The 22,640-nt window shown below is 38.1% G+C and overlaps 2 protein-coding genes across 4 annotated transcripts in view; one reads left to right on the top strand and one right to left on the bottom strand.

Annotated features, from left to right (window-relative positions):
- The window catches only part of LOC139759850 (protein mothers against dpp-like), an 88,227-nt gene extending 69,738 nt beyond the window's left edge, over nucleotides 1-18,489 (top strand). The window contains 8 exon segments of the mRNA XM_071682354.1: nucleotides 7,900-8,071; nucleotides 9,219-9,485; nucleotides 9,678-9,770; nucleotides 10,492-10,616; nucleotides 11,711-11,791; nucleotides 11,793-11,910; nucleotides 12,543-12,783; nucleotides 13,017-18,489. Of these exon segments, the coding sequence (XP_071538455.1) occupies nucleotides 7,900-8,071; nucleotides 9,219-9,485; nucleotides 9,678-9,770; nucleotides 10,492-10,616; nucleotides 11,711-11,791; nucleotides 11,793-11,910; nucleotides 12,543-12,783; nucleotides 13,017-13,176 (1,257 nt within the window). The 3' untranslated portion in view covers nucleotides 13,177-18,489.
- Nucleotides 18,490-21,000: 2,511 nt separating this feature from the next.
- Nucleotides 21,001-22,640, bottom strand: part of LOC139759853 (apoptosis regulatory protein Siva-like) — a 137,368-nt gene continuing 135,728 nt past the window's right edge. For all 3 annotated transcript variants that reach the window (XM_071682358.1, XM_071682357.1, XM_071682356.1), the window contains one exon: nucleotides 21,001-21,302. In XM_071682358.1, the coding sequence (XP_071538459.1) occupies nucleotides 21,260-21,302 (43 nt within the window). In that variant the 3' untranslated portion in view covers nucleotides 21,001-21,259. The remainder of the gene's footprint in view (nucleotides 21,303-22,640) is intronic.

Raw genomic sequence — 22,640 nt, forward strand, 5'->3', positions numbered from 1 at the left:
CTTAAAGAACGACGCCAGCCACACTGGACGTGTATGCTGGCCTTATCTCAGTGGTGCCCCCTCCATGACCCACTGTATATATACCAGGGGTATTGTGGGTAAACTCCCTCCACAGTCCAACTTACACCAGGGGTCAGGCTGATGCTGGAAGCTGTTTAGGGAACAGTAAGTCAGCCCAGTAGACGCGAAACATCTTTATTATTTCATATTTTGCAGTTTTTTTTTTTTTTTCTTAGTGTCTGTATTTCTTCATTTCATTGTTTACAGTTGCGGATAATGCGTTTCTGCCACGTTGTCTGTCCAGCATTCCTCATTTCCCTCGGTCCTCAATGTTTTGCCGACCGCTTGAGGAGCGAGGCTGTAATCTCGCCACGTTCGTCCGTTTCTCTGTTAGGTCAGGGTACTGGAGAACAAAGAGGCTGACGAACACGATTATATGCACATAGTCATCATGGCGTGTCGGGTATGGAACTCGCTGAATTACCATCGTGCGTTTCGTATAAATGACAAGTAGCCAGCCAGACACTAACACTTTCTCGCACCCGGACGTTCCCCTGCATTTTTGGTGATTGTAGATATGGAGAGACAACATATGAGGGGAAGAAATAATAGATTTAAATGTTCATTAATTTTTTTTTTCGTTATCTGATACGTTAGATGGCTCTTGGTAGGTAACAAATTTTGACTGGGCAGTGCAGCCTAGCTCCTCATAGCCCCTTATACTCCTTCTCTTAGCCATTCAGTCTGAACTTGAAATTTTATAGCGGTCTTGCACTTATTGGCCTATTTGACAAGATGTTCCACTCATCGGAACTCTTTATTTCCAAACTCGAATTTAAAACCTTTTTTACGATTTTCTTTCTTCACTGGATATTCAACTTTATTGAAATACTCGTGATTGACTCGAGCCGCTTAATTTACTGGTGCTCCGCGAATATGCGGCTTTCAAGGTAATGCTGATATCCCAAGTCTCTCCTCATAGGTAAGATTTCTAAAGTGTCAGGAATTATTTCTGTCATCCTCTTCAGTATGCTTTCCAGAGAATTTATATTCATGCTATAATACGGTGCTCAGAACTGCTCTGCATAATTAAGGTGTGGTGTCTGGCCAGCTGCAGTGTAACATTTGCACTTTAATCGTTAACACTTCTCGATCTAAATCCTAGAATTCTTTTCGCTTTATTTCGGACGTTTGTACATTGTTGCCCCTGTTAAAAAAATTAGAGAGAACAAAGGCCTCTCACTCTCTTCATTTGTAATTTTTTTTTTTTAACTATTTTACCAAACATTGAAGTGGGCTGTATGGTTAAACTGCTATAATAACTTTTAGTTTGCCACATGATTTATATAAACATTTACACGTACCTCGTTTTGCTTTTTCTATTTGAATAAAAAAGAAAAATAGGCTATATGGCACCATGATTGTTTGAAAAACAATAACGCTCTCGCTGAACCACTCCGCTGCGATGGGAGATTGAATAAGGCTACACTTGACAACTTGTTAATATCCCTAACGTCTCCAGAACCTTTGTCTCTGTCATCGATCCGCACACTGCTTGAAATATGTAGGAGGTACGCGCTTGCCCAGGTGGCCCAACAAGAAGGCTCCCTCCTTCGACTTTTCCTCCGTTTGAATGGATGAACATCTGATCGATAGTTTGATTTATGGTGTTGCTACTAATACCGATCTCTCCTTCACACCTGTTCTTGTTAAATAATTCCTGATATTCCTTTCATTCGCTAACATTGTCTGCAACACTGTACTAAAATGGCAGGCTGTTTACGTGTCAGTTTTGACACAATCTCCATGACTCCAGTAGTCCTTCCAATCCTGTATGTAAAAAGTGTATTCCTTAATCTCGCTTTGATTTAGATTAAAACGATTGATCTTACTGGGGGAAGTAGGTCAGTAGCGAGGGTATGATTGTCTTTTGAAGGCTAATAATGACAGGGGTTCATGTTATTGAGAACTAGATACCCATACAAGGTAAAGCTTCGCTGTGGCTTATACCTTGCTAACGAATATGATTTCCTTATGTTCAAGCAAAGTAGTTCAACTTTTGGTTCGGTTTTTACACATATGAGGCGTTCTGACTATAATTTATAGCATCATATTTTGTTTACTTTGTAACAGTGAAATGATACAAGTTTGTGAGAGTGTTTGGTCAGGAGAGAGGCCAAGTTGGCTGTTCCCACGGTATGGCCGGGGTCTCGGGGCCTGTCATAGCCTGCGGCTCTCCTTACACCCACCCACTTGCCTCTGGTCCTCCTCCTGAAGCAACATACCCTTCTCAACACGCCCCCTTCCCTTCGTGCCATGCCCCTCCCAGTGGTTGCATACCACCTTGGGTTGTAGCGCTACACGCTCTGGCCTTCATGCACAGGATGCGAGAGGGTTGGGTCTGAGGGTGGTCGAATGTGGGTGTAGCGGGGGCGTCGCAGTGGGGCAGGGTAGCAGATGGGCCCAGTTAGGACCCAGATGTGCCGGCCATGCCAGCCAGGACACCTGTTGGCTCCCCAGGGGGGAAGGGGGAGGTCCTCTGTGTGTGCCACCCAGACCCTCACTCCTCACACCCACGCCTTGATACTCTTCACCAACGCCCCGGTGCTACACATATGGCCCCTCCCCCGTAGTTCCACGCTCATTTAAACTACATGTACCTCGACACTCGTCCCTGCTCCATACCGTTTATACAACCCAGCTATTACCTCTGAATTTGCGCTTTTGTTATTGCCACCCAGTACACCCGTTCTTCAACCGTCTGTACACCCAACAGTCTCACCCTTACACCCAGACGTTTACGCTGTAACTTCGACTCCACCCTGCACACCCACGTCTACACGAATCTTCCATCCCAGTTGATACGTGTTCCATCCGCGCCTCCAAATGGAGCTGAATGGGTTCCTCCCCGGTCTGTATAGAGGGAGGTGAATGGGTGAACAGAGGAATCTGAATAGGTTCTGTCCCAGTGTGTGTAGAGGAATCTGAATGCGTTCTATCTGATGTATATAGAGGGATCTGAGTGGGGTCCTTTTTGTGTATAAAGTTAGCTGAATGAGTTCTTAGCTAGTGTGTATTGAGGGAGTGAATGGGTTCCTCTCCGAGAATGATATAATTTGCCGGGTTTGTTCAGGGAGAGTAGACACAAGTATTGGCTGCTGAGCATAATGTAATATTAGACAATCAAGAAGCCTAGGGCGAATACCAGATTCACGTTTTAATGTGGGCAGTAAAGTACGGTGGGGGACATTCCTCCGTAACCTAACCTAATCGAAACAAAAATTTTGGAAGAAAAAGTCCGGACCGCGCTTTATGGAACCATATAACTACTCCATGTATTGTAAAGATGGTTGTGACTGGGAACAGGAAATGGAAGATGGGGTACCAAGCGCAAATTATAATGTAACGTGTGAGTCATTCAGGCGTCGGCGAGTACTGTGCCATATGCGAAGGAGCTTCCTTTAGCGGGCACGCTGTTGCCACCCACCAACAGCAAGCCTGGGAATTTTCGCTCAAAGACTCTAGATACACCGCCTTAATGTTTATACTTTGTCCTTATTTTCCAGTAAGATATTTTATTTGCTTATGCAAGTGAGCTTTCGTTAACATATTTTGGAAAAACATTTCTTTGAAAGTTCGATCTTCTCAACGCTGTTAGGCGTTAGGGTGAATTTGGAATAGTCTGTTTTGGTAAGGCATGATTTAGGTCAAAGGGTCTTTGAGAAAAACTTAGGTAGAGGTAGACCTGATCTGGGATGAAACAACTTAGTAAAGGTTGACTTTGGCACAGCCTTTGATGCAGAATTGGTTTGGCGTATCCTCCCTGATTCTTTATCGTTTCCACAAAGCTTGGTCTGCTAGTTGATATTCTGATTTAACAAGTCGGCGTCCTCGAGGATTTTCAAAGTCTGGTGTAATTCGTTTTTCTAGACACCAGCCTTCCACTCCAACCTTTTTGTTTTGTAAATGTTTTCCTTTATTTCCCATATGAGGTCTTGTGTAATATTTTTTCTTTTGTAAGACATGTGTTACCGCTAAACTTAGGTTTAACTTTGGCTTACTTTATTAATGTTAGCCTTTACGGTTGAATTATGTCACTTTTGGTTTGGGTGAGTCGACTTATTCCATGTTTAGTTTTGTTTACTTAATCTTAGCTTGGTTTGATGAACGATTAAAAATATACGGGTTTAAAGTAGGTTGATTATCAGTTGAACGTAAACTTGGTTTGAAGAAGACTTAATTTACATTGTACTTTATGTTTGAGGCACCGCTCTCGGACAAAAGAGCACATTTGAGGTTAGGACATTGCTAAAACATGAAAAAAGGGTTAAAGAGAGGGATGATAATCTTGCTTTGTGTGGTTGTTGCTGTGGGTTTGGCAAGACACGTCCATGGTGATGCAGATGTAGGTAGCGATGTTTATGAAGAGCGTCATCGAAGTGAAACGAATCCCTCCCCCTAGCGATGGTGCCTCAAATTCGTACGTTAGGTCTATTGCCTGGCGGTGTACTAACCTACGTATTTGTACAATACGGGGAAGGAGTTCAACACTTGTGGGGACCCGAGTTCAGATGTCGCTTGAATGCCTGTCGCAGGCTTGGGGAGGGGGGGAAGGGAAGACAGACGGTTGCGATGGAAGGGGATGGATTGGGTGACGTAACGTAGTGGGAGTGGAGGTGATGGACAGAGGTGTTGGCGTGGTGCTGCCCAACCATTGTCATGTGCTTATCACCAACTGAGACGTGCAGAGGCCGCGCCACTAAACGTTCACCTCCTTTCCTCTAACTTGACCTTTAGTTTTCTACGATGTTGACCAAATAAAGGCTTTTGTAAGTTGTTTTGACGGCCAGAATACTTTCAGAGGTTATATATATACGTTGACTCAAGTAACAGATTTCTTAGAGGGAGACCGAATTATAATAATTTATATACTCTAAAAGTGTTGACTCCGTAGAGCGGAGACGAGTGTGCTACAAGGGTTTGAGAGGTTAGAATAAATTATATTTTAAAACAACTTTGGTATGATTCGATAAAAGGGAGAACGCCTTTTAACTGTAACTTAGCAGAAATTTCGATTTGGTATTGCAGAATATCTACGATTTTCTACGTAGGAATCGTGAATGTGTAGCAAGATAACCCAAATGGAATCTGGGCTAGTGATATGACTTAAAAGTCTATAGCACGCATGTATTCTGATTACCATAGTAACTTTTTTAAACTTGCTCATTGACACTTGCAATTTGCAGGATGAGAGCTGAGTGAGGAGGGAATTGCTTGGGTTTGAAGTGTTTAGGGTTTAAGAAGACGGTAGGCCACCTTGTCACATGCGGTTGGCTTGACATTGGCAATAAAAATGTTTTTTCCTAAAGTGATGAGAGACGTGATGACTGCATCAGAATGGCAGATGACGTAGGTGACAGCCTGGGAGTGGTAAGCTGCTGCTAAGTCTTGATGCCTTATTTGCTGACTTACCTATTTTCGCTGATGAGGTTAGCTTGTCATCTCCGTGGCCTTAATCGTTAGTTTGGTCATGCTTTTTTCGCATTTGGTTTTCTCTTGCTATGTATTGGCTAAGTTGTTGTTGATAGCAGGCATTGTTAGGGTGTTATGAAATTCTTTTGGCTTTGTTGGTGTCTGTTAAGGATGGAATTTACTAATAACTTGGGATTTAAAAATGCGTTCTCGTGTCAGGATTCCTCAAGGAGCCGAGGTCTGCTGAGGCATTGCTAATTTGTTGTTCCCCAGTGGGGGCTGTTGCCAGGGTCATGGGAATGACAGCACTTTTTACGGGTATAAATGCCTTTAGGGGTTTTGCATGTCGCTGGGGAATGCTTCTGGCTCCCTTTGTTCAGTGTTGTTCTGACGATGCTGTGGGTTTTTCCGCGTCCCAGGCAGGAGGAAGAGATAATTCTACCGGCTCTCCAGATTGGGATGTATTGAATGTCTTAAGTTTTATTCACATCTTCGTTTATATATATGTAATTTTGTGAGATTCTGGGTTGTCAGCATGGTACAAACTCCATAAAATTATGTGCTTCACACAGAATTTAGATTTGCGTTTTGCATTTCAGCTGTGCTTAGAAAATAATCTTTGTTGGACCTGGCTGGGATTACTCGTGGTTTTTCTAGGATCCTGGAGGTGATCGAGGAGCTGCCAGGGTCCCTGGAAAGTGTTCCTGGAGTGCTTTATGAATTGTTGCTTAGGATCCTTGGGAAGTGTTGTCCCTAGGGATCCCTGGGAAGTGTTGGGTTCTTTATGAATTAGTGCTGAGGATCCTTGGGAAGTGTTATCCCTAGGGGTCCTTAGGAAGTGTTGCTGGGGACCCTGAAAAGTGTTATTAAAGGTCCCGGGGAAATGTTACTGGGATTCCTGAGTGGTGTTGTTGAGGTTCCCTTGGAAAGTCTTGTATGGGTCGCAGGGAGGTGTTGCAGGGGTTCCTGAGAAGTGTTAGTAGGGTCCCATGAGAGTGGCTTGATCCCCTGGGAGTTGTTTGTGGAGTCCCTAGGAATGTGTCTAGGTCTCCTGGGAAGTGCTTCTGGGGTTCTTACTGAGGCGTTGTTGTTGGTTCATAGAGTTGCTAAGAGCTTCTTAGGTATTGCTAGGTTTATGGGAAGTGTTGCTGTTGATCCCAGGATATGTTGCTGAGGGTCTTGTCAAGTATTGCTGGAACTTTTTTTTTTTTGAGATGGCTGTTTTCGGATTATCGTAATGTTGCTGGTTCTTATTTATGGTAAACTGCACATTAGATCAGTTGAATTAAGGCTGTCCATTTGAGATTTTGTTTTGACCTTGGAAGCTATGCTTTCATGTCTCCTATGTTGTCTGGTATGTGTCAAGTGATTTGGATGTCTATGTTAGTAAAGGATATGTGTACCCAAAGGCATGGGATTTATTAATTTCGCCTATGTTGACCTACAAGAATCCAGCAGTGATGAATTTCAAACAGAACTTAGATGTATCCTGTACATGTACCTATCATTGTATTGTTTTAGTATTTAGTAGTGCATCTGTACTCATTAAGTAACAGCTGAGAGTCAATAAGGAAAATCTATAACTTCCACAGAATCTTTCTCTCCCATGAACAGAAGTCCTTATTGTGCCAGAAAGAAAAAAGAGAAAGGTATGGTAAGAAAATGATAGTGAAGGCAAGCAGAAAAAATGGAACTATATGTGGTGTATATCAGGAAAATATGTTGAAATCTGACAAGACATATGCTTACTGAGAAGTGGGACCAGCACTTCTGACATGGAGGGCTTAAGATGGTTCTGGGCATCATTTCAGCACTCATAAGTCAGCATGGTAGTATTTCTCAGGGTGGGCTAGAGTTCAGGAAAGTATTATTTTAGAATGTACAACATTGTCAAGTGATTAATAATGAATTATCACATTCAAATGTGTAAGGTTGTCATGGTATTAGTAAGTTATTCATAACAAACTGTGGATTCACCTATATAAAGAAAAGATATATAGGTATTTCTTTTTCAAAAGTTAAGGAAATAAATTTATATCTTGCATGCTTGTCCTCCCTTTGCAAAAGAGTATGCAGGGATAGTACTCTTCAACCCTGCCTATGTCTGTCTTTGGACGTTGTTATTGTAACTTTTTGAGAACAAAATGTGGTGAGACTTTGTTTGCACCATAAGTACTCCCTTTAGAAGTAATGGGGCATATAGTAGCATGAATATGCATATAGATTCTAATTTTGTATGTGCTATATCTCAGGAGTGGTGAATGATGAGTTCAAATATATATATGCATTAGGCAAAGACTAATGTCATTTTTGCAAGTTGATTTTTTCTAACTTTTGGAAGAACAATAGGCGATGTAAGAGCATCTTGTTAATTAATTTGTATTTATGGCATTTAAAAAGATTTTAAATGATAGGATTTTCCTGCAGGTCTCTCATCGCAAGGGCCTACCACATGTGATATACTGCAGAGTATGGCGATGGCCAGACTTACAGAGCCACCACGAGTTAAAACCCCTCGAGCACTGTCAATACCCTTTCTCAGCCAAACAGAAGGAGGTGTGCATCAACCCCTATCACTACAAAAGAGTAGAAAGTCCTGGTGAGTGTTGAGCTGTTCACTGAGTTTTCAGTAATTCCCAGGTTTTGATACAGAAGTTACTCTGAGAGAGCCCTAGTTGACATTTTTTGAAATAAACGGCATCCATGATAGTATGTATTATCTATTTACAATTAATGTCTCTTGCTCTCTGAAAGAGGATTCTCTATGTGATAGTGCAAGCATGTTCTTGGTCAAAATTTTTAGACAAAACTGCATGGAATTTGAAAAAAAAAACTAAACAGGCATTACCGGACTATGCCTGCTTGTGATTACACCATGAGAGAAAAGTCACCTTTGGTTTGGTTGTATCATTATCAATGGATGAAAAGTAGTAGTTCATCAGTTCCATGCTACTTGATGTAGTATATAGCATACAAAATTTTCTGAGGCCATTCAGGCAAGGGATCAGGCATATCAAGCTTCCAAAATCTCTCCTTCCTCTGACTCCCATTCAATATTTACCATTGTTCATTATCACTGCAAGTACTTTATCCATGAGGCAAAGCATTTCTTTGTTCAAAGGAAGTGTGTTAACCTCTCCTCTTCATCCTCTGATAGGTGTCTCAGGTCTGTAGATAAATACATTGCTAACAATTCCTGTTGCTCCAATTTTCATCACTTTTCTGTCTAGATGATACTATAGCTGTCTCTCTCATAAACAAAGCAACTCTCTTTGGTTCCTGTTTCTCTTTTAACTACCGTAGATATGACTTAACATTCCCTCCTCCCCAGATGCTCCTCTTACTGATCATATGCTCCTCCATGTAATCTCTTTGAACTCTTCAAACTTCTTTCTCTAGACATAAGTTCATATATTCCATTTCTTGTTAAAAGCCAGAACCTTCCCTTCTTGGAATTATGTATAGGTAAATCCCATCCCTAAGAAGGTGACTGTTCTAACCTGTTTAATTATTATTCTGTTCCATTGATATCTACCATTTCCAAAGTCTTTAAAGACTCCCTTTTTTCAACTTTCATAACCCTAGAGATCTTGAATCTCAGTCTTCTCTGTGGTCATCAGTATGGCATCTATAAGGTGAGAGCCTATCTTACTGATGTCTGGTTATCATTCCAATGTAAAAGAAAAGAAGAGAAAAAATTATATTTTAATTTGCATTATAAACTAATTCTTTTCTTTTGTTTTCAGTTTTACCACCAGTTCTGGTTCCTCGGCACTCAGAGTTTGCCCCAGGGCACTCTCTTTTGACGTTCCAGCAGCAGCTACCGGAACCCATGCCAAACAATGTCTCTTTATCCCAAAATGGTTTTGTCCATTCATCAATGGGTGGAGCATCACACTCACAAATAATGGGTGGAGGGAATTTGACTGGTATCAACCAGCCTCCTTCACCAGTTGGGAGTGTTGTCAGTCCCACCAGTCAGAGCCCTCACAGTCCCTATGGCAGTATTCCAGGTTGGTAGTGCAAAGTATGGAGGTTAGCAAGCTTGGTTATTATCATGTTTAAGAATGTTACAAAGAAGACGTTGTACCTTCATATGAGTTTTTCTTCTCGTCATGTTTTATAACTAGGCTTAATTATCTATTAGCAGTTTCTTATTGAAGTATATGTAATTGTGTGAAGACTGTAATTTCTAATATATGCAGGTGGGGGGAGCTTGAGTGGGTTGAACCAACCTCCCTCTCCAGTTGTCAGTCCTGCCAGCCAGAGTCCACACAGCCCCTATGGCAGTATCCCCGGTCAGTACAATTCACTACTCTTTTAAGAACTGATTCAGGACATTGTAGAACATACACCCTATCATTTTATGCTAATTCACAAGAAAACCTATAATTTTATGCTAATTCACAAGAAAACAAGATGCAGTGTTTTTGTCCATTGGCCACCCTGGTTGAAAAGATAGATTTTTTAGGGGGATTTGCTGTGTTTAAGCTGTCATCCTATTGACCAAGACTGAGCATAGCTAAGTCATTGGTTACGAGATAGTAAAGTCATAATAGAATGATCAGTTTTTTCAGGCCACATTTCACCTTTGCCTTATGCAAGTGCTACTCTTGCCATTTAGGAGGAGTTTTGATTTCTAAACTTTTGTGTTTCTTGTTACTATAAGTTTATCTCCTCTACTCCTGTTTTCCTTCTTTTGTATATTTGATGAGGGACCTCTCAATGTTTTTCATGTTTTCCTTGTGGAAGCAATGGTGACTGCTTCAACCTTATGATAACCGGACAAGTATATAGAATTGTTTAGCATATGCTTTTATTCATGGCTCTTGGGTCTTCAGCACCAGTGTTAACATGGTAAAAACCAAAATATTTGGGAAAGATTCTGTATATTTCCTTATTTTGAATACAGGGACTACAAGATATACATATTAGCAGAAAAATTTTGATATTGAAGAACAATTAGTTTTTAAGTGTAAATAGTGTTTGTACAGTAACTCCAGGAATTTATCCCCAAAGCAGATACTCCGCCACCAGCGTATAGTCCAAGTGAAGATATAAAACCCCAGTCCACTGATACAGCAATGGAGACCGTTCCTGTGGGTGCTGTTATTAATGCTAACGTTACACCAGTTACATACCAGGTAATAAATTGTTTTGTATTTTTCTTATGTATATGTAGTATGGTAAGTCTAGAAAATGTTACATTCTTTTTGTTGTGTCATTATATTCATGAGAATTAAGTTGGAAAGCATTCTTTTGGTTGTGTAATTATGTAAATTAGAAGGAAACCAAAGAGGAAAGTGTTTTCATTATTATTGTGTGGTGCTGAGCAGAATGATAATGCCCTTGATGTAGTGCATAGGTAAGCTGCACAGAAGTATAAGGGGGAAATTATGTTAAAATGAGTGAATACAAGAAAAAGTTTGACTTATTGGTACATGAACTAGGAAGCAAATGAACTAGTTGCTGTTCAGGATTAGTTAAAGTAAGTTAAAGTGCATAAATTGAGGAACATCTTGTGGAATGAGAGGTTACTGAGAGCCTTTGAGTAGAATATACCATGAAATTGTGTGAGCGATTTGTTATAAGTAGGGAGACTGCATGTTGGTAACTGTTGACAGCATGAAAGAAAGCAAAAAGGGTACAGAAATGATAAAAAGGGAGTGAATGAGGAATAATCAAATTATGGGTTGACTCTGGGAATGTTTTAGAGTGGAACCAGACAGAGGCACACATATTCAGCACATGCTCTAGTCTTGTACATTAACTTGGGAGTAAAAATGACCAGATATAACACAACACTTTTAAAAACAAATCATCCAGTGCTGGAATTGGATTGTGTGGTAATCAGTGAGGAAACCATACTCCCAAGAAACTCTTACAGCATGAAAATGGTAACTGCTCAGATCCAAACAGTTACCATAGGAACATTTTTACTGGGTTATGGAATTTCAGGTCTTTGCTTTAGTGTTCTGATAGTGCACTAGCATCCAAATTTATGAGATTTTTTAGTACATACTTATGCTGGCTTTCATTTATGTTTATTTTTTTTTATTAAGGGTCTTGCTATGTGTTTCTTAATCACTCTTTTAAAAAACTTATGCAGTACTTGTTTTATACTTGTAGGACCTTTTCAGAAAGATGTCTTGGGGTAATTATAAATGAATAAATAAAGTGTTGATAAAGAAGTTACTCACAGGAATATTATATCCTGATACAAAAAATGTATTTTCAGGAACCCACTTTTTGGTCAAGTATAGCATATTATGAGCTGAATAACAGAGTCGGTGAAGTATTTCATGCCCAGACACATTCAGGTCATAGTTGATGGCTTCACAGATCCCAGCAACAACTCTGAGAGATTTTGCTTAGGATTACTGTCAAATGTTAATCGCAATTCTACCATTGAAAATACAAGAAGACACATTGGTAAAGGTGGGTACTATGCCTTGGTTTTACGGGTGTTAGAATTTTAAAGTTTATGATGATTAATATTTGTTCAGCATGACTACAGATAGTAATTATAGTTTTTGATCTTTTTTAGAAATGAGTTTGGTCTGTGAAATACATTATATGGTTTTGATTACCTCTTGGAAACACTTCATTTGGACCAATAAAAGTACTGATTGTTGAAGTATTTCCTTATGTAGCCAGGCACCTCATTTTTTTTCATCAATAGTGGTATTAAAATTAAGTAATGTAAGCATGATGTTTAAAAAGTTTGAAGTCTTAGGTATTTCATTGTATGAGAGATGTGAATGATTAACCTTCTCAAAAGTTTTGCCTAAGTACTCGTCAGGGAGATAGGGCAAAACTCACCAGGTTGACTTTGTTTAGATACTGGCACAGTTTGGCTGTTGGTGCATGAAGAAGGTAAGTAACTTGAGAACAGTTGTACGAACATCTGTACAATTAAAGTGTGGATGTTGGGAGCAGGGCGTCTGTGTATGAGGTGCTTCTTGGACCACCTTATGTATTGCAAGGTAAATTTTTTGTAGATGATACAAATAAATGTTATGTCCATATTCTTTAAAGATACATTGCAAGATATACTTTACCCCTTGTAGGAGTTCACCTGTACTACGTTGGTGGGGAAGTGTATGCAGAATGTTTGTCTGACTCGGCTATCTTTGTTCAGTCTCGTAACTGTAATCACCACCATGGCTTCCACCCATCTACTGTTTGCAAAATCCCACCTGGATGCTCACTAAAGATCTTCAACAATCAAGAGTTTGCCCAACTCCTATCCCAGAGTGTAAATCATGGTTATGAAGCTGTGTTTGACCTCACCAAAATGTGTACAATTAGGTAAGAATTTTAATAAATGTAATACAGTACATCAAATCCTTATTTAGTAGTTGTTTATTATGCTAGCTCATGATAGAGTTATATGAAGACTATATGTACCTAGAATGAAGTTATGGGTTGACTTGTTTTTAAATCTTATTGTAGGATGTATTATATGAAAATTTCCTCCTGTTAAAATTTTATGTCAGTCGTTCTGTATGAAATATTAACATATTTTGTTTTTTTGATATCAGGATGTCATTCGTAAAAGGCTGGGGGGCAGAATATCACAGACAGGATGTTACGAGCACCCCATGTTGGATTGAGATACATCTTCATGGTCCTTTGCAGTGGTTGGACAAGGTGCTCACACAGATGGGTGCACCAAATGACCGCATCTCCTCAGTTTCCTGAGTCCTGCTGGTGTCTACTACTAGTGTCCCATCACAACAACATAACTCACGTCTCTTGCTCCACACTTATCTCTCACATTCTAATTGTCAAGTTATTTCATAACCCTACAGCATTTGTACTGTCGTCCCATTTTGTTACATTAAATATACCATTACTATTTAGTCAATTGTGCAGCGAGCTCCATATTTCCTGCATCACACAATGTGATAACAGCCTTATGAATTGGGGGCTTTCAAAGTGAAGTCTCTCATAATTTTGTCCTTATATTGAAACACTGTATGCCATATTTAAAATTAACTTCAGCTGTGACTTCTAGTCATCACAGTATAATGGAGCACTTTTTGTAAGCACCACTAATTTCTTTTGTTTCTCTTTGTTGAATGCGGTTCTGAAATACTCCATCTCTGACAATAGTCCAAGATGATCACACAAATTTATGGACAGAGACTGTTCTGCAAGATTTTTCAAATATAGTGGTATGTACAGGTTCATAGTAGGTAGGATCAGAATGCATGTCTCACAGTTGTGAGCTGCTGATAGTTTTTAATGGTACTGAAATGCACAAGCTAGAAAGTTTTGAGTACTATTGAATCTTTTGGTTCAGTGGTATGTGTTTGGTATTAAGTCTGTATATGTTTTCTAAGATAACTTAATGAATGTTGACACTTGAACATCTAATGGAATGCCTTTAAGTTTTTCATGATTCACCCATCATCATCAAATTGTGTTTTCAGGTTAAGTCTTACATCAGTAAACCAAATGGATATGTACAAATGTTTATTGAATAGTAAGCTTCTCGTTCAGGTTTTACATGATGCATTTGGAGGGATGTTGAATTTAGAAAGGGAATTATTGAATAAACTTTCTCTCCTCGCATAGTTTATGCATTGTGCATCATCAGAATGATGGATGCAAATATTCAGGGTTTGGTGGTAGAACTGAATTGGTGCTCATAACTGGAAGTGTTTTTATTTTGAAAACAAACAGTTTATAAAATCTGAGCTCAAATCATTCTTTTCATATTAGGAAGAAAATAGATGGCCACCTACTCTGAAGATTAGAATTTCTGTTAGATTCATAAATTCTTGCTGCTAACACGTTAAATATTTAATGGTTTTGGTGAATTGATGTTCAGTGATAAAGACTATTAATATATTAAAGATTGTATTGTACCCACTCAACTTGATTATTGATGGACTAAGTGTAGAGTAACAGCTAACAAGATCACAATTTTCCAAGTTTGGCATGAATTAAAACATACCAATTAATTTTAATAAAAAATCTTTGCAGCCAGTTTTGGTAGAAACTGGCCCACTAATTGGTCAGATTGGTAAGAATTGTTCAGCATTTTTTTTTTTTTTTTTTTTTTTTTTTTTTTTTTTTTTTTTTTTTTTTTACCTTGAAAGGCATTATATTGTCCTATGAAGTTTCTTGCTTTTAGAGTACTAAACAATATTCTCAAAAGAACTTACTAAGCAAGGTTTTTAAGAGTGGCATTAAATGGAAAGGTTTATTGTATGTTCCTAACCTTTCTTTATTATTGTAATCTCTGGACAGTATATGAGCAGCCATCTGTTCCATAAATTTGGTTTTGTTTTCCTGTTAAAGTTTCACTATCAGGAAAAATTTGTGTTCAAATGTGCATCAGATTATACTCACAGTACTGATGAAAGATGTGGGTTTTTAAGATTAAATCAGTACGTATAGTTAGGTATTTATACTTGTTTAAATAGTATTAAGAAGTCAGATTTGTTAGGAAACTTGAAAGCTCATTATGAATATGTAGGGAGGTACCTGGAATATTCATGAAACTCTGACTGCTGATTTATGATTGCATATTTCTGTACGTTTGTAAATACGAATTGCACATCACAAGTGGCAGTGCTATTTTCACACCAATTAGTGTGTGATTATTATGGTTTATTAATACCGTCCAGAGCTGTAAAATCATGGAATAGCATAAACAACATAATATGGCATAACAAACTGCAAGTACATCAGAGACATTGAGAACAGTCCCTCTGTTGTTAAGGACTGGTAAGGTATGGTAATTGCTGATTTGTTCGTATTGTATGTTGACCATTGTCTTTTCATAATTTCCTTGATAAAACCCCAGATGGGAAAATAAAATATTTTTATATACTTTTAGGTAATTTTTGAAGGGGTACTATCTTGCACTGTTTTGTAAAATGGAGTTTTCAGATATGTTGAACTCATGGTAGAAATACTTACAAGCATACTCTTTTTTAAGAGTGGTTTGTGCAAAGTAAACATGATCCTAATGAATCCATACTGCAGAAGTCTAAAGCACTCGGGTAGAGCTATCAGGTCGTACACAACTTTAGTTTTAGTTTCTTAGCCACTAAAGTCAGGACAAAACTGACTGTGATATGACATAATTTACTTAGCTGATTAATATTTGTATCTTTGATAGCAAGACCCACAAGTTTGTGACAAAGAACAGTATACCTAGAGATTATAAAGTTCCTTAGTAACCATGAACATACTTAAATGTTATATAGATAAGGACATCACAATCCTTTACTTTAACATTAGGTATCTGCTTATAGAGTAAAAAACTCTTCCTGTTGTGAATTCAAAACTTTAAGAAACTATGATAAAAGCTGTTTTCCAAATTCATTAAATTTTTCTAATTCTGAATAATTTTGGAAGAGTGTAGACTAGGTGACTATATACCACAAACCAGTTTTAATATATTGTTGAAAATAATATATAAAATGTCAGGGGTTATTATCAGTGCACTAAAGGCTGAATTCATAAGTTTCATCTTGCCCTGGTAAATGCCAGACGTGAAAACTAGGAATAAAGTAATTTCTCCGACATACACTGATTACTCATACAGATGGTGGAACTTTATCTTAAAATAGTGTTAAATATTGCACAGTTGAAAGGTAAATTAATTTTGAATACAGCCTCGTGATTCTTTGCAGTTTTGCTTCATGCATTTTTGTGATACTTGACCAAATACAATATATGGAGCCAACAGTTTAGACTAATAGTGAAAGGGACAATTAGTGCCTGCATGAGTATATTAAAGGGGATACTATAGTGCAAGGTGACATTTTCTGTTTGCAGTTGATGAGGCCATTTTTTTTTTATATTATTCATGGTGTGCATTAAACTGGACACTCCAGTGAGAGGATTGGTAAATGCTATTGATCAGGATATGCACAGAGCTTAATACTTAAGTTGCTGAGACAAGGTAAGATTGCAGGTTTAAAATTCATGTAGATTTGGTGAGAGTTAGACACCATTTGATGAGAAGGGGAAGATTGGCAGGGTGTTATTCAACATGTGAGACAGAACTGGACACTCTTATGTCAAGGCCTCAGGTAAAAACTAGTTAGAAATGAGGTTATCAGTTCTTGATTGTGAGAAACAGAAAGAAAATATTAGCTTAATGAAGGAATGAATATTGCCATCATTATTATCACTGATTTAGTACAGTATTTAAAATTACACTTGTTTATATTTACTGCAGTTGAATTAGCAGGCCTGGTATCTTTGCCTTATTCATCGATGCCTTACCCACTAAAGCTGATAAATTTATCCTACATTTAAGTTTGATAACTTACCTTATGTAATGTATATTTTGAAATAGTTTTGGATGCTTTTCTTTCCCCTTGGCTTGGTCTCCAACTAAGCTGTTGTTTTACCTCTTTGCCCAGTAAGGTTCTTGAACACAGCGATAGACTTACACTCGTGCATCTGTTTGACCATTTCGGCAGATACTTGTCTATGCCTTATTTGAACAAAAGGGGAAATATCAAAATGGCCTAGACAGGTATATACAAAGTGTGTTAGACCATTCAGTGCATGATATATAGGTCTACGTCATGGCCAACGACAGCCTGATTGAGCAAAGTAGCAATATGGTTAATTAGGACCAAGCTGTGGGGTAGAATAGCTTCCAAAACTACCATGATGTAACTGTAAGGTAAAGTACCAAGTTATATAACAAACAAATTGAATTTCATTAGTTTCAGGCAATACAGCAGATTACATGGGTAAATAATTATTTATTTACATTTCTTGGAAAAATCCTCCTATAGGTTGATGTAACCATTTCATCACTGTTCCCAGAGGCATTTGAAATATTCCATCAGTGGCTATGTTGTTGTGAAAATGTGTGAATGCATTAGGTAGGACCAATGTAGGTGTTAGACGGGCAATGAATGAATGAATGTACATGGCTACTCATGGCTATTTGTTCCAAGGTAGCATAGGTGGTTAAGTTGTGCCTATGTCCTGTAAACCTTAACAGGATTTCATAACAATATAAGGTTAAAGATGGTGAATTTTGTAAATAACTAGATCTCTGCTCTGTTCCAAAGCTTTGTAACCTACTGCGAAGGTTACATTTGGGGTTAGTATTGGGAAGAAGTTGGTCATATTTATTATGAATAAACTGATTTTGTATTATGTATTATTCATTAATGTTAGATATTGTATGAATTTCATGTAAAATATAGTTATTACCATATGACAAATTGTCTAAGAGTTAATTTTTTTAAAGGAAATAAAGAGCATTTAGTTTTATTTTGTGCTATACCTAGTTTGCCTGATAACTTTTTTACATTTCATAATTTGATGAAATTATACAGTATGAACCAATAAAGTATCACAAATAGAATATGGTGTGGATGTACTGCAGATGGTAAAGTTATAGGAGAGGTAATGTGAAGAATGGGTAAAATGGTTTGTATGTAGCAAGTGATATTACATTGTGTTCACTTCCTAGACAGCCTCCTGTTGCATTGATTTATACTGTATATTTATACTCATAGTTTGTATAAAATCAGTCCAGATTACTGGTCACTTGACATAGAGTATTAATTGTAATGCACTGGGTAAACTCCTTGCTGTACAGTATAGTATTGGTGTTAGTTATTCAATTTTATCTACTTGAATAAAATCAGGAGAGGGTCATCTAATTGTAAATTAATTATTGGTCAGAATATTTAACTATTTTTTGATCACAAATGTAATTAAAATTTTTAATTATTTATTAATTATATTTTATATGCTGGAGACTGTTCTCTGACAGCATGTTCATTAAACTGAATTATTTAGTGAAAATTTGGACCATTAAGCTTGAATGTGATATGTTACTTTATTTTTTTAAGGTTTTACTTAATCATGTCGTGTAGAGCCAAGCTACCTAGTTGTGCAATAAGTGTTGCCATAATTTTGAATACTGTTGTAACAGACCAGTGAATGGTAAAATATTTTCATTTCATGCAGTTGTCATTGTGTGATGTAATTGTAAGGAAATAAAATCATGTTTCTAGAGTATTTTCTTGACAAACCCCATAAATGAGACTTGGGTACAAATGTAAATGAGCCCTGGAAAGTATTATCTTCGCAGAACACAGTGGAGTGTGTAAACATTAGTTTTTGCAGTTATTTACTTCAGTATCTCTGTATCTTGTATGATAAATGACACAGTAGGGTAGCAATGTATCTATATATCTGTGATGCCTATTCCCTTCAAGAACTTCCTCAATAGGGTGGCCATGGCAAAAGTCTCGGTAACTGTTGTCTCACCTTTAACAGGCCATTGGTAAAGGTTAACTCCAGCACAGTGCTGTCAGAGGCTACTTCCAATTTTACAACCTACTGCTTCTACCTTATGCTCCTATCTACTACTTCTACCTAAAGCTTCTGTCTAATGTTCCTACTTACTACTGTCTATTGCTCCTGGCATTTTGCCAAAACACAGGGCTAGCACAAAGTGCTCACTGCAGGAAAATCCAGAGTTGCAAAGAATGAGTTGTGTGAGTCAAGTGTTAAGTGTTATTTGTGACAAAAAGATTTTGTGTTTCTGGACAGAATATCACCAGTCCACGTATGGGTTAGGCAGAAAGAAAAGACAGCTACCTTGGTCAAAGGAGTGCAACTTGACAACCATTGAAGTGCTGGCTCTCTACGCAGCCACCCTCTCAATAGCTAGACAGGTTTTACCAGTAATATACCTCCCTGGTCAGTGGCTGCTCACCAACTAGAGTAGCTACTCAGACAAACACAAGTCACACTTTCCTGTTTACTCCCTGGATATAGGCCCATCTCTACAACACTGCTTTAATATGTCCAAGACCCTTCTGCCTAACATACATGTGGGTTGCTAACATTCAGTCCACAGACATACACACAATCTAGCTTACACATAGCACTTAACAACATATAACTCTAAGAATCTTTATTTCTTAATTTTTCTGCAGAGTGCTACGTGCTAGTCGTTTTTAATAGGATTATTGTGAGAGATAAAGCTCACGCGATGGGTTCCAACGAGCATGAGAATTTTTTCCCCATACTGTATGAAGAGGAAATAACACTTGTATCTCAACATTTTAGGTTATCTAAAGTGAAAAACCTCTTCTGAAAGTGTACTCCCTTACACTGAACCTGACCTTTATCTCTCAATCTTCCCAAATGCATCCTCTCCCTGTCAGTTTGACCAAGCTTATTCTATTTCAATGAAATGCATTTTTATCCTCGCACAATAAGAGAATTCAATGTAAAGGAAAACAATGGTAATTCTGTCATTGAAATCAAAAGAATTATAGAGTTGTAAGAAATAGTAAATAAAGGAGAAAAAAAGATAGAATAAAGGAGTGGAATGTAGTAGAAGTAAAATGGTTATGATAACTGACCAGAGGTGCTCCTGCATGAGAAAAAAGGGAGGAGGGTAAGGTTAATCCTTAAACTATTACCACGGGTATCTGAAAATCTAAAAAACTGCAACCATCAGCATGCCAACTATTTTCCCATATTTAATGTATAAAATCCAAAGGAGATGACTACAAGAAAAGATACAACTGTGGGAACTGCACAACTGTGAGAACATAAATTGGAAAATTTTCAATAACCAGAATGCAGAGCACCATCAAGAAAGGTTATAAAAAATCTATTATAAGGGAGGGTGGGGTGGTGGGTGTTAGGCATGGTTACCTCTACAAGGTTAGAAAAGAGAGATCTGCTTTCATAAAATGTCATACAACAACAGAGCAAAGGGACTTACTGTGAATGAATGTGTTGTACAACAGCAAGTGAGCATTGAGGTACCTGAGGGATGAGAAATGAGTAAACGATAAGGGAGGAAGAGCAGAAAAATGTGAAGAAAGGCACTGACAAAAAGGCTGGTGATAAGCAAATTGTTCCACAAATTTTTCATGAATAAACTGCTAATTAAAAGGCAGCTAATCAGGCTCTAGGTTTCCCATGGAAGGTTTTTTGGAGACAAAATACATAAAGAACTAATAAATCAAACTACGAATTTACAAAAGGGAACACTATATCCCAATCACCAACTGCACGAGGTGAGCTGCAGACAATATACCAGATATACAGATAACCTGAAAGCCTGTTGATGTAAACTGAGGCTATCTCTTCAGTTTCTCAGCTAATCTTAAAATAGCTAAGATGAGGACAGAACAGTAAGAAGGCTCTCTATCCACCTTCCTAAAAGGACATAGATTGTGTAAGAGTATCCTTCAGTATCAAGAAATATGTGTAACTTTTCCTTTACAGATGATGTATTTATTTATTTATACCTACCCTAAGACAAATATCTATGAAAGAACGAGTCCTGGTGTTACCCAAGACATTTTTAAAGGCAACCACTGCCAGTAGAAGGGAAAATGTGATTCCTTCAGCATGATAAACTCTTTGATAAAACTGTACTTCCAATGATACAGCCTCATCAAATGTGACACTTCACTCATGGTGCAACCTCTTGCAAGTGGAGCCCGGCAACACTCCAGGTGATACTAAGTTATATAAATACCGAGCTTTAGCAAACAATTTGCAATTCAAATACTTTTATTTTTTTGAAATACAGTTTACAAATTGCTAGGAAATATAAAACTATCAACTTTTTACAATACCCTTTAAAACGTCTAAAAATTTAACTTCAAAAATAATTTGCAATCACACATTACATTCAGACTAAAGGAGTTTCTGGTGCCAGCTTTAGACAAAAGAATTAAGACATACATACATACCTCATACTAGCTTTTTACAAAAAAAAAAAAAAAATAAAATAAACAGTAACACTACTACTTTAGCAGCAACTTAAACATATGGTCTTTTCTTCTTGAAGATACCTGAAAGAAAGAACCAACACTTAGGACATAGGTTTCAAATTCTGGTATACATATGGAAAATTTATCTAAATCCCACAAATCACTTTCTTCATATATTTCAGTTGATCTTTCCACCATAATGGTTCTTCCACATTCAATAATTCCAACATACCCTCTGAGCTTCCTTTAGTATATTCCACCTTAAGTACTCAATTAGGCAGCCTCCATATACAATTTTTCCCAAGGTCCATATCTACTTAACTATATATCCTTCATCTACCATTTTCAATATGCCATATTTCGTTTATTCTCTTGATTTCAAAACCAGAATATGAAGACATAACCTAAACGGTATGGACTTCCTTGGTGCAGTGGTTAGCATTCCTGACCGAGAAACATTCATGGGCCACCCAGGGAGGTGTATAAGTACAAATACTGTAAGTGGCAAACGGTCCACAGTCAAGGTAGCTATTCAAACACCCTTGGGAGTTAGTCAATAAAATGGATACCTGGCTCAGGCTAGGGTGTACATATATAGATATTATCGCTGTTTCCCACGTTAGCAAGGTAGCGCCAGGAAACAGATGAAGAATGGCCCATCCACTTATATCTATTTTTCATTATACTTTGTTGCTGTCTCCCACATTAGCGAGGTAGCATGAGGAAACAGACGAAAGAATGGCCCAACCCACCCACATACACATGTATATACATACACGTCCACACACGCACATATACATACCTATACATTTCAACGTATACATATATATACATACACAGACATATACATATATACACATGTGCATAATTCATACTTGCTCCCTTTATTCATTCCCGTCGCCAACCCACCACACATGAAAAGACATCCCCCTCCCCCAGCATGCAAGCGAGATAGCGCTAGGAAAAGACAACAAAGGCCACATTCGTTCACACTCAGTCTCTAGCTGTCATGTATAATGCACCAAAACCATAGCTCCCTTTCAACATCCAGGCCCCACAAAACCTTCCACGTTTTACCCCAGATGCTCCACATGCCCTGGTTCAATCCATTTACAGCACGTCGACCCCGGTATACCACATTGTTCCAATTCACTCTATTCCTTGCACGCCTTTCACCCTCCTGCATGTTCAGGTCCCGATTGCTCAAAATCTTTTTCACTCCATCTTTCCACCTCCAATTTGGTCTCCCACTTCTCCTCGTTCCCTCCACCTCTGACACATATATCCTCTTCGTCAATCTTTCCTCACTCATTCGCTCCATGTGACCAAACCATTTGAAAACACCTGCTCTCTCAACCACACAGACACCCCCTTTTTTTAATAAATTCCTTTTTCAATACCATCCAACCCGCTGCCTTG

Source organism: Panulirus ornatus, chromosome 34, assembly GCF_036320965.1.
Source record: "Panulirus ornatus isolate Po-2019 chromosome 34, ASM3632096v1, whole genome shotgun sequence".
NCBI classification, from domain to species: Eukaryota; Metazoa; Arthropoda; class Malacostraca; order Decapoda; family Palinuridae; genus Panulirus; species Panulirus ornatus.